Consider the following 11499-nt stretch of genomic DNA (forward strand, 5'->3'; position numbering starts at 1 on the left):
ACGAGAAGTGAAATCATGCACCGACTAGCACCAAATAACCAAGAAAGGTTTTTCTGTTTAAATGAACCTTTGTTTACTTCATCAATGCCAACACACAAACCAAACAAATAAATAATCTGAGACTGTGTTCAATGATAAACTATGCCTGGCAGATCACCCGTTTCATGAAAGGCTGATTATCTCTTGAATCCTTGTAAAATGGACAGAACAAACTCTCACTTTATCAAGTGGCAGCTGTGTTCATCATACTGGGTTTATAGAGACCATAGCAAAGTCAGCAAAGTTGAGAAAACTGAAGCCAACTATATGACTTATGATGGCAGAGGGCATGATGATAGCTCAGTATGACATGAAAAGATAGTTTTTTAAATGGTTACAGCCACAGGTCGCACTTGCTTAAAGGGATAATTCAGCGATGCTGAGTTATTTTTTGAACCTTGTCTCTATATATCTGGGATATTGTGAAAAAAAGTCTGCAGTTCTTTCCAATGTTCTCTGTGTCTCTGAGGGCTCAGCCAGCAAATCTGCTCTATTTCCTACACCAGTGACACTGGTAAATGTGGTGAATATTCCCTTTAACATATTATACTTCTTTGATGGACAAATGAAGAGTTGAGAGTCTAAGATACTGGGGTAGACTTGTTGGCTCTTATATTGCCATGGAAATTGCACATTATGTTCTGCTTTCTTCTGAGGTTTCTTCAATAAAATGTGATTAGGTACAAAAATAGGTAAAGAAATAGTTCAATGTCTGTGGAAACACGCTTATTTACTTTCTTGCAGAGCGTTAATGAGAGGATTGATACCACTGTTATGTCTGTGCATTAAGTATGAAGCTATCGCCGGCTAACTTAGCTTAGCATAAAGACTGGAAGCAGGGGCAAACAGCTAGCAAAAACATTTTTACACTTTGGTTTTTGTGTGAATTAAACAGGATGCAATGTTGACTAGTAACCTTTAGAGATGCTGGTAGGCCACAGCCAGGCCTGCTGTTTCTTCCTGTTCCAGGTTTATGTTAAGCTAAGCTATGTAGCCTCTCAGGAATGTAGAACTCTTGGCAAGATAATGAAAAACTGTATTTCCTGAAATGTCAAAATGTTCCTTGAAGACTTCACTGTATATTAATAGAATGAAATCATGCAATTTTTACTGAGTCAGCAACAGAGCAACTTGAGCTGCCTGTTTGTTTGACTAGTCACTGCCACGGCACACAAACAAACCAACCCTGAATGAAATCCAAAATGTATTGGACCGCAGAATATACAAGCTGTCCCACTAAAGATTATTCTGTCTAAATAGCTAGTAGATGTTTTTTTTTGCAAATGTTCTCTCAGTCAGCTGCAGGTTTGCCAAACAAGCTGCCGGTGAGTCAGTGTGACCATTTCTCTCCCAACTCCCAACATCTCAGTTTCTACACAGCCAGCTTCATGCTGTCCAGCAGGATGTTAACAGATAACTAATCAAATCACACCATGATGATAACAAGCTTTGGTTATGAGACACATTTCCATCATCAAATGACCAACTCACATTCAGTGCCAGTAATAAACCTGAGTTGACATCACTAGTCCTAGTTATTTCAGAGTGCAAAGAGACTACATGGTCAGTAATCATTGTTGCTTTGCTAAAACAAAAAGCAGCATTTATCTACCTCCGCAGAGCTGTTTGTAGCCAACAAAACAGACACACACAAAAACAAACAGAGACACACCTAGTAGTGTCTCACATAATTCTCATCAGTATTTAACCAAACCAACAACACTTTTCAGGTCAATAGAAGGATCAGTATACAACACAAGACATTCTGTAGTTTTATTTCCATGTAAGTGATGAGTGCTTGTGATCACACTAGGTACTGCACATACTGCAGACTGATGATCATTTATGCATATACAGCTGCGAAGAAAAATTTGACCACATACTAAATTCTGTGAAGGCACTAAACTTACTTTTAATTTGTGAATAAGACACTTACGTTTGCACTCTGCTGTGACGTACAGTCCTGTTAGAAATGTATGTTGATCAAATTACTTTTAGGTCTGCTTAGGTGGTTAAACTTGTTTGCATTTAATCTGGCAGAAAGAAACCAGCACAGACGAACAACAAAAAGAAACATGAACCAGAGGTGCAAAAACCCTGCTACCTTATCACCTTGGTATCACCTTGTAATAACCCCTAACCTTAACCCTGTACATCTGGAGGACACAGAAGAATTCCCAAGAGCAGTTGCTTGCATTTATTTCCCTGATTAGAGCAGTTGTTTGTAGGCTGGAGGAAAAACAAGGAAAGGCAAATCTCTTGTGTAATTTTTATCACATCAAGACTGTGCCTCTTTTCAAATGCAATTCATTTATTGTCTATATGTATGCCTGTGTGGGTGTATTGGTGTCAGTGCAAGAAATTACCATGGTGGACGTGCCTGAGCTAGACAATAGGTCACATCTAGGAAAAGACTACCATCAAACTAAGCCAACAAGTTAAAGCACTGATCACACTGACTTTTATCTCCTAAATACTGCAGGAAAAATACATTTACTAAGGGTGCAGTATGCCAGAAAGGGAGAGTGGGGTAAAATGGTGCTGCACTCCAAGTACAATGAATCAGAAATTCTTTGCAGAGGGGGATTCAGGGAACACAGCCAACAGAACAGACAATCTGCTGTCCCTCAAGTCAAAGTACAATACAGCAAAAAGTTGTAAACACAAGACCAATTTAATACAACTGAGCAGTGCTGAAGACAATGGACTCTTGCTTGGGTGCACCCATGTCTTGACATTTACTCGTGTAATTTAAGTGTTCATGTTTGGTTAAAAGCCTTATCTTGTGCATGTACTGTTTCACTGCCTCTCTCTCTCTCTGTTAAACCACCTAGTTAACTTATGATCACTGGACTTTCAAAGTATCTAGTTATATATAATAAAGACTGAAGGTTCAGTTCATCACGTCCTACTGATGTGGAAGTATGAGTTTACTGAAGCCATATTTCAGTCTAAGAACCTGGAGGGTAAATGTCAAACAGCTGCTGCTGGTTGAGCCCTGAGAGGAACACTTCACAAGCTGCCTCTTAAACTGGAAAACACGAGGAAGCAGAGCTGCAATCCAGCAACCACACGGTGGTAAGCTACAAAACAGAGTTCAAGCTCCTAGCGTACGAACCCTCGCTATTGACATGCTAATGCAGGATCTGCCAGCTGAACAGCTTGAATAAAGTGAACACCATCTCCCAAGGTCCTTCAAAGACCTCAGCTTTGGCAGCCAGCCTCTAGGGTCATCAAGAATTCATTAATAGCCGTGGGTTAGGATTTTAGCATAGTGGTTTGTTACACTGCAACAAACAAATTAAATGCTATAGTATGATGTGCTTTCACATGTGCAGCCACTACATCTAAGCAAACCCAACATTTCACCATAGCAAATGTATTGGCAGCGTTTATTCTTTGTTGTTAGACTGCTGCTAAAACCAAGGGATTTTTTAATTATTTAGCCCACATACATAAGCCTGCGATCTTGTTAGGACCCAATCCCAACCCACTGATGATTTGGCCCCCTTCTGCCATGTACACATTAACCATAAAGCAATAACTCAGAGTAAGACAGGTGCAATTTCCAATCTGAATTTCATTATGGTTCGCTCACTGCCTGCTTCGATTCATAACATTGCCATTGTTGTGAGGTGGTGGGTGTCTGGAGCAGAGCCCTCTGCAAAACACCAGCTGTGAATGAGAAACAAGCAGCATTCTCCATAAATTAATATTAACTTTGTCCTCACAGAGTTCAAGGTCCCTGTCTAATGTAAAGAGGCAGCACACAGGGCCTGGCTCTATGAAACAAGAGTAATTCTCCCATGGCACAGTTGGATCTAAGATGAATAACTGATGCCTGAAATATCAAAAAATGGTCTGAAGTAAAGTGGAAAGCAGCAGAATAAGATGCACATTGATATGGTAGAAAGACAAGACATGCAATTTTCTGAATGACCAGCACATGTCACAAGAGAAAACTGAGGTTATAGAAGCAGCTGTAACATTGTCCACATACAAAGAATAATGCTTCTGTAGATCAATCCTACAAATCCAACCACTCACAGTCAGAATATCCAAAGGTCTGGACTGCTACATGACTCAGGGATGATCAGCTGAAGCCCCTGAGGCGTAACATTAGTGAAACCACTGAGAGTGAGAGTGCTTGCAATGGGTCCAGGGCCTTGAAACTGAACCCCAGCTCCACTTAGTGAAATGTCTGCTCAAAAGTCTATGCCCCCTTCATCTTTACACTACATGGCAGAATAAACTGTCACTTTATGTATCTAGTGATTGTTTATGTGGGTGGCCTGTATTTCCTCGGTTAGGCTACTGCATGCATGGACTTGGAAAATATTATCGATTCTCTTGCTTTTTACATAATCAACTGGCTCCACAGTTCATCATAGTCTGACTCTGTAACCATTACAGGCAAATTGACCCAATGTCTAACACAATGTTCTTCAGCAAGCTCTGTATCCACAGTTTCATCATTCAGTAATATTGAATATCATATTGCTACCAACCAGTCTATAATCTGCCCCAGATTCTAGATTATGTTAGGAGGTTAGGATTCTGAAATACTCACCAAGAAAAATCATGTTGCAAATAAAGGGGCTGTGGAATGTGCAAAAGGAGACAATAGTGACATTAAGCCAGTGTTTGATCTATGCTGCCAGGTGAGAGTCAATCACATCAAACGTGAGCTGATTGCAGAGGCATCGGACTGGGGGGGGGGGGTTAGTGTACTAAGTGTATAGGGCCCTCACGTGAGAAGGGGACCCACAAAAATACTAGAATTAATATTCGTGGATGCGGGCTGGCCCATAAAGGATCCTTGTGTACAGGGTCCAGGATGTTGTGCTATACGCGCCTGGCTGAGTGTGATCAGCTCTGTATATTAAAGCTGAAGCCACCTTGGCATTACAAGCCATTATTAGACGATTCATATGTCAAATTAATATGTATTAAATGCATTCAATCTATTCCCGAATATTTCATCAACACCTCTAACCACACCAGCCACAGTAAGCCAAATACAGGCCGCAAAATGTGAAAGAATGAGGGGCAATAATACAGCCTGTTCTCCATCCTGCATTGATTTCAACACAGGGATTGTTTTACCCGGCAATAAAGCTGCACAACCGTGACATAACCACATTATGACAAATCAAAACAATACAGCACACAGAAATCCCTCTGGCTGTTGTTGAATTAATAAAACTTTGCACACGAGAGAGGAAGAAATAATTAAAAACCGGGGTTCGCTCCTTGCACTCGGATGCTCTTGCCATTGGATTGGCAGTCACGGTTTACCTGTCATCATCAGAGGGGAGAGTCTGTCAATGCTCCCAGTATTAACACCATTAGCTAGAGATGGATTGCACTTTATTAGCCTACATGAATAGAATGAATGAAAAAGAAAATCACACACACGGAGGAGTCAGGCAGATAAACAGGCTCTTGGTCAGCGGACAGCCTTTGCACAGACAATGCACACATAGCGGACACAGATATCACATTCATACCGCACCTTTCACTTGGGTCTCATAGTCCGCTATGATCTCCTTATCCTTCTTGTATTTCGTAGAAGACATCGTTCCTCGGATTTTTAGGGTGATGCCCTGTAACTCGAGGATTGTCTTGGGTCTTAGGTGATGATCCCGGACTTGTAGCGTCGCAGCGCTTTCCTCCTTTCTTTTCTAGTAGCCGTGCATCGAAGAGAACAAAAGCTTAAATGTGTTGTATTCCCGCAGTCCACACAGTTTAAATCACCTTATCAGTGCAGAAACAATCAGAGCAGCAGTCCAATGTTGCATACTTCTCTTTTTCTGCTCAGTTTTTCTCTCTGGCAGAGCTGGCAGAGGATTCCTCTTCCTCCTCCTCCTCCTGGTACCAGACAGTCAACTCAAACGCTTCAGCATGAAAAAAAAAACAAAAGACACAAGCGAGCTCAAAACTGTAATAACAACATGATGAAGACAGCGGAGCGACGCTTAGGGTTTTCAAGCAGGCAAGTCCTTATTGTAGCTTTTGTGGCCAAAAATAAACAGACATGCGTATACGAGCAGCGAGGCAAGCAGACACCATTCGTACTCTGACAAATTGCGCTGCAGGGGAACAGGAATTTAAAAGATCGTCACGTGAGCCTCTTCATATTGTCAACCACCCGTCCTTCCACCTTCTCCCCGCCCACACACACACACACACACACACACACACACACACACACACACACACACACACACACACACACACACACACACATGCAATTTATGTAATTCAAATGTAATATCCTTTTTCATATATTGACATACACATAGAGATCATCATCATCATCATTATCACTTCCTGTATGAAAACGTCCCCCTCTTTAGGCTCTACTGCCATGGAAACCACACATTTTTTTACCATTGCATTACTTTCACCCGACTGTTTAGGAGATGTAGCACATCTCAGCAGAGGCTGTGAGGGATAATTTCTGACATGCTGCTCCCTCACACACCCACAGCAGAGACTTTGCAAAGTGAGTGGTCACCACCAACACCACCACTGGGTAATCATAAAGGGGCTGCTGTGGTAGCTGCAAAAGTGCACAAACAATGAATTGTCTTTTGCACCACCTTTCTTTGTTGCAAGCAGGTGTAGCCTATCACCATGCCCTCGTTGCACCTATTGTTTACTACACCTCTTTTTCTCTGTTGGCAGAGCTGAGGCTGACAAATAAAGATGTGATAGCAAGAATGTCAGTGACAGAAATGTGTGAGAAGCCACCTGGGCCAGAATTGAATACTTCACTTGCACATGCATATATACTGGTACTAAACACTTGCACATACATACTGGTAGCTACTAAACACTTGCACATACATATATAGTTGACTTGCACATACATTCTTCACTTGCGTATACATATATACTTCACTTGCACATACATATATACTTGTATCTACAAGTGAAGGATCCATGTATGTGCAAGTGAAGTATATACGGTATGTACTGTATGTGCAAGTGAAGTATATACTGTATGTATGCGCAAGTGAAGTATGCATGTATGTGCAAGTGTTTAGTACCAGTATATATGTATGTGCAAGTGAAGTATTCAATTCTGGCCTAGGCGGCTTCTAATAGAAATGTCTTTAGCCTTGTACGCATGTAAAAGGGGATAAAATCTTTTCATCGTACAACCTGTTCGATGAGAAAGAGAAAATGGAAGAAGTTCAAGATGACGGTCAATCTCCCTCGGTCTGGGGCTCCATGCAAGATCTCACCTCGTGGGGCATCAATGATCATGAGGAAGGTGAGGGATCAGCCCAGAACTACACGGCAGGACCTGGTCAATGACCTGAAGAGAGCTGGGACCACAGTCTCAAAGAAAACCATTAGTAACACACTACGCCGTCATGGATTAAAATCCTGCAGCGCAAGCAAGGTCCCCCTGCTCAAGACAGCGCATGTCCAGGCCCGTCTGAAGTTTGCCAATGACCATCTGGATGATCCAGAGGAGGAATGGGAGAAGGTCATGTGGTCTGATGAGACAAAAGTAGAGCTTTTTGGTCTAAACTCCACTAGCCGTGTTTGGAGGAAGAAGAAGGATGAGTACAACCCCAAGAACACCATCCCAACCCTGAAGCATGGAGGTGGAAACATCATTCTTTGGGGATGATTTTCTGCAAAGGTGACAGGATGACTGCACCGTATTGAGGGGAGGATGGATGGGGCCATGTATCGCGAGATCTTGGCCAACCACCTCCTTCCCTCAGTATGAGCATTGAAGATGGGTCGTGGCTGGGTCTTCCAGCATGACAACAACCCGAAACACACAGCCAGGGCAACTAAGGAGTGGCTCCGTAAGAAGCATCTTAAGGTCCTGGAGTGGCCTAGCCAGTCTCCAGACCCGAACCCAATAGAAAATCTTTGGAGGGAGCTGAAAGTCCATATTGCCTAGCGACAGCCCCGAAACCTGAAGGATCTGGAGAAGGTCTGTATGGAGGAGTGGGCCAAAATCCCTGCTGCAGTGTGTGCAAACCTGGTCAAGAACTACAGGAAACGTATGATCTCTGTAATTGCAAACAAAGGTTTCTGTACCAAATATTAAGTTCTGCTTTTCTGATGTATCAAATACTTATGTCATGCAATAAGATGCAAATTAATTACTTAAAAATCATACAATGTGATTTTCTGGATTTTTGTTTTAGATTCCGTCACTCACAGTTGAAGAGTACCTATGATAAAAATTACAGACTTCTACATGCTTTGTAAGTGGGAAAAGCTGCAAAATCGGCAGTGTATCAAATACTTGTTCTCCCCACTGTATATATATTTAAATTCATATCATGAAGAAAAGCAGCTTTTCAAAGCATTGTAGTGATGGGGACTGAGCGTGTTTCCTGACAGATACTGTCATCTGGGTACTTCACTGTGCTTTTAACAGCCCATAGAACTTGGTTTGTTGCCTGTCACCTCAGCTTTTCTCAGTTCAGGAGGGAACAGGCTGTGAAACCTGCAAACTGCCACACTGTAGACGTCTTCTGCATTTCATTTCCATCTGCACCACACAGGCTTCAGTGCATATTTCAAGCTGACAGGTGGGAGGACACTTCTGCCACATTTGAAAAAACAGGTAAAAAGGATTTTTATTTTTTTTAAATCGTCCCACTTACAATTTATAAAACAAATGCAACGGCTGCAGATGGCTTATTAGAACATGAGAAAGTTATTTCATTGTTGTCATTAACAGATTACCTACACACTTAACTGCATTATTACCAAAAAGAAACAAGAAAGAGAAGGATTTTTCCCAACCTGGCAAGCCAGGTTGTTTGTAATGGCGTATATTTGATCTTTAATAAACCATTAGTTATTGATGTATTAAACATTAATGATACAACTGTAAACTATTTACAATTGACTGTACTATAATTTTAACATCTCTGAGTTTTGTTACAATAATTCAGTCTATTCGACAAGCATATTATTCTATCGAGTTTTACATGGTGTGGACATGAATGGTTTTCAGAATGTAGCTGAAAAAACATCATGTTTCTAAAAGGACATCAGTATAAGGCACATTATCATAAGCTAGAGTCTAATGTTAATATGCAGCCAGCAACACCAACTTAAAAGACAATGCCATTTGAACAATCACAGAGATGAGGAAGATGTCTAGTGTTTCTCCCCCCTCAAAGAATATCTGTTCACACAAATGCAGGCATACACCTGCCCCCCTGTTTTCCCACCAGTAATGACTTAGGAACTCAGGTTTGAATTCTTAGCTGGCATTGTGATGTACAAAGTTCTGGCCGTTGAACACAGCATGCACAGCCCTCTTCGCAGGAATAAAAGCCCCTGAGGATTTTTCAATGGCCTCTGGCAGTGAATGTGTGTGTTTACATTACCTATCTGTCTGTCTTTAGCGAGTCTAGATATGAGAGAGAGACAGAGAAAGGTTAAGTGTCTTTCTGTGTTATGTGTCCCACTGCATCACGCTCTCTTTTGTATCTTTGCAGTTCCGTCGGTGAGTCTAAGTTGATTGCCAGGCCTTATGTATCATCCACATGTCTGAGGACAGAGTAGAGCAACGAGAGATCACACACTCCACTTGTGACACATCAGCTGTGACAGAAGAGAGGCCTGCTGGAGGGCCAGAGTGACAGCAGGGTGGATTTTGCTTTTGTTGATTTGTTGATTGTTACCATAGAGAAGTCAGCGGGGTAACCTTTCTGCAGTCCCGTCAACCCTCCCACAATCCCTCTGCTCCTCACCCCTACCTCTCTCTCATCAGGCATCTCAGGGGGGAAACTGTGACTTAACTGTTTTTATGGCACAAAGATCCATTGTGAGATCATTTTACTTTTTCTTTCTATAGAACAAGAGTGGGAACTGTTCTTATCTCCATACTCAACATGTGAAGAAATGGCACCCTGGGCTACAGTCTGGGCCTGAATGCTGTAATAGATAATTATTTGTAAGTGTTGAGGCATGCTAATTGTTTTTGGCAGCTAAAAAATATTTCAGTGAATCTGCAAATGCATACAGACTATTGTTTTTGCAGAACAACAAATGGAACAAATGCAATATTTCTAATTATAATGAATTTCTCAGATTTGATTAGTCAGAAATGTCATTGCTTAATTGATTTTTAAAGAACATTTCTTTGATTTCTTTGATCATTTGACAGTAGAAAGTGACAGGAAACTTAGGGATGACTTCTAACAGAGGTTGCCTGGTGACCCAAATCAGGGTTGTCATGGTTACAGGCATCTTAGACCACTCGGTCAACAGGACATCGTACTGTAAATTGCCTTTTGTAGTATTGCTTTTAATACTTCAGATTGCTTACGTGTACCGTATGTCAAATAAAAGTGACAACATGACTGTGTGACTACATGTTCATGTCGACATTATATGTTTTACCACTAAATTCACACTTGCATCTGAAAAGGTCTAGAGAATAGTTTTACATAGTATATTGAGGAAAAAAAAGCATTAGTGAGACTTTATGTGAAGGTGCTCAACTAAAGTGTCAGAGTGATTATCAAAACTGTGGGAAAGAAGACAGCAGAGAAGCCTTTATAGGGCTGCTTCTTCCTAATATTTTCCTTTTTCTTCATCCAGATGAATTGTTGTATGGACATGTGTGAGTTCTCATATCACATAATTGCACCTTTTTTAATTAAAAAGATCTGCCCTGTGTGAATCTTGATAAAGGCAGCATGTGATGTAACAGGTTTCCCTAATTTGAATCTACAGGGCTGCCAGACATGCAGCACTGAGTGTTTAATATGCAGTAAATGTCCAATATTTTTCATATATTGTATTTGGCTATGCTATTCTAAGGCACTAAAAAGCTCAAATCGTCACTATGAGTAACTAATGTGATATGTGTTTATTAGATTGAACATTGTTGATAAATGTATACTTAATGACTTGAATGTATACTTGACATACTTAAGTTATTTTGAACACAGAAAACTGTTGTACCTCTGTCAAGCCAATGTTCATAAAATGCATTAAAACACACACTGGTGAATGTGATTAACAAACCATAATAACAGAAAAAAACATAAGACAGAAATTTAGGGACAATAAATTATCAATTTATTTCTCCATAATGTCTTTATTCTCTCCCACTAGATCTACTGAGGTTTTTTTTGCTGTCTCTTGCATATGTTTTATCCTGCCTTCTTTACTTTCATAGTGGTGGGGTCTCTCTTTTCATGTACTACCTCTCTAATTCAACTTCTATATTGCTTGTTGTTTACATATAAGGTGACGTATTATAAGGCGTTCTTCCACTAAGCTCAAAAAGTTATATTATGGCGCCCTCTGTCGATCACTTATGGGAAACATGTACCCGGAAGTAGTGAAAATTAACCGTAACACTAGATCAAGATGAGTCCACCATGGATGTATTAAGCAAGGGGGTAAGCTTCTCCTCGGACCGCGAACCTCCTATGGCGCCATTTTGATGCTACC

General features: G+C 40.9%; 1 protein-coding gene and 1 long non-coding RNA gene across 3 annotated transcripts in view; one reads left to right on the forward strand and one right to left on the reverse strand.

The window, feature by feature from the left end:
• Window positions 1-6206, reverse strand: part of srgap3 (SLIT-ROBO Rho GTPase activating protein 3) — a 60218-nt gene extending 54012 nt beyond the window's left edge. Inside the window, exons 1-2 of one of the 2 annotated variants that reach the window (XM_078248474.1) lie at window positions 5843-6205; window positions 5555-5723 (exon numbers count right to left, since the gene is read on the reverse strand). In XM_078248474.1, the coding sequence (XP_078104600.1) occupies window positions 5555-5618 (64 nt within the window). In that variant the 5' untranslated portion in view covers window positions 5619-5723; window positions 5843-6205. Of the gene's footprint in view, window positions 1-5554 lie in introns of both variants that reach the window. The other variant, XM_078248475.1, reaches the window with a different exon arrangement.
• Window positions 6207-7019: 813 nt separating this feature from the next.
• LOC144516834 (uncharacterized) lies at window positions 7020-11128 on the forward strand. The gene is made up of 2 exons (XR_013501874.1): window positions 7020-8644; window positions 9531-11128. It is a non-coding gene; the product is annotated as an uncharacterized LOC144516834 (long non-coding RNA).
• The last annotated feature ends 371 nt before the right edge of the window (window positions 11129-11499 follow it).

This window comes from Sander vitreus, chromosome 4 (assembly GCF_031162955.1).
Source record: "Sander vitreus isolate 19-12246 chromosome 4, sanVit1, whole genome shotgun sequence".
In the NCBI taxonomy this organism is placed as follows: domain Eukaryota; kingdom Metazoa; phylum Chordata; class Actinopteri; order Perciformes; family Percidae; genus Sander; species Sander vitreus.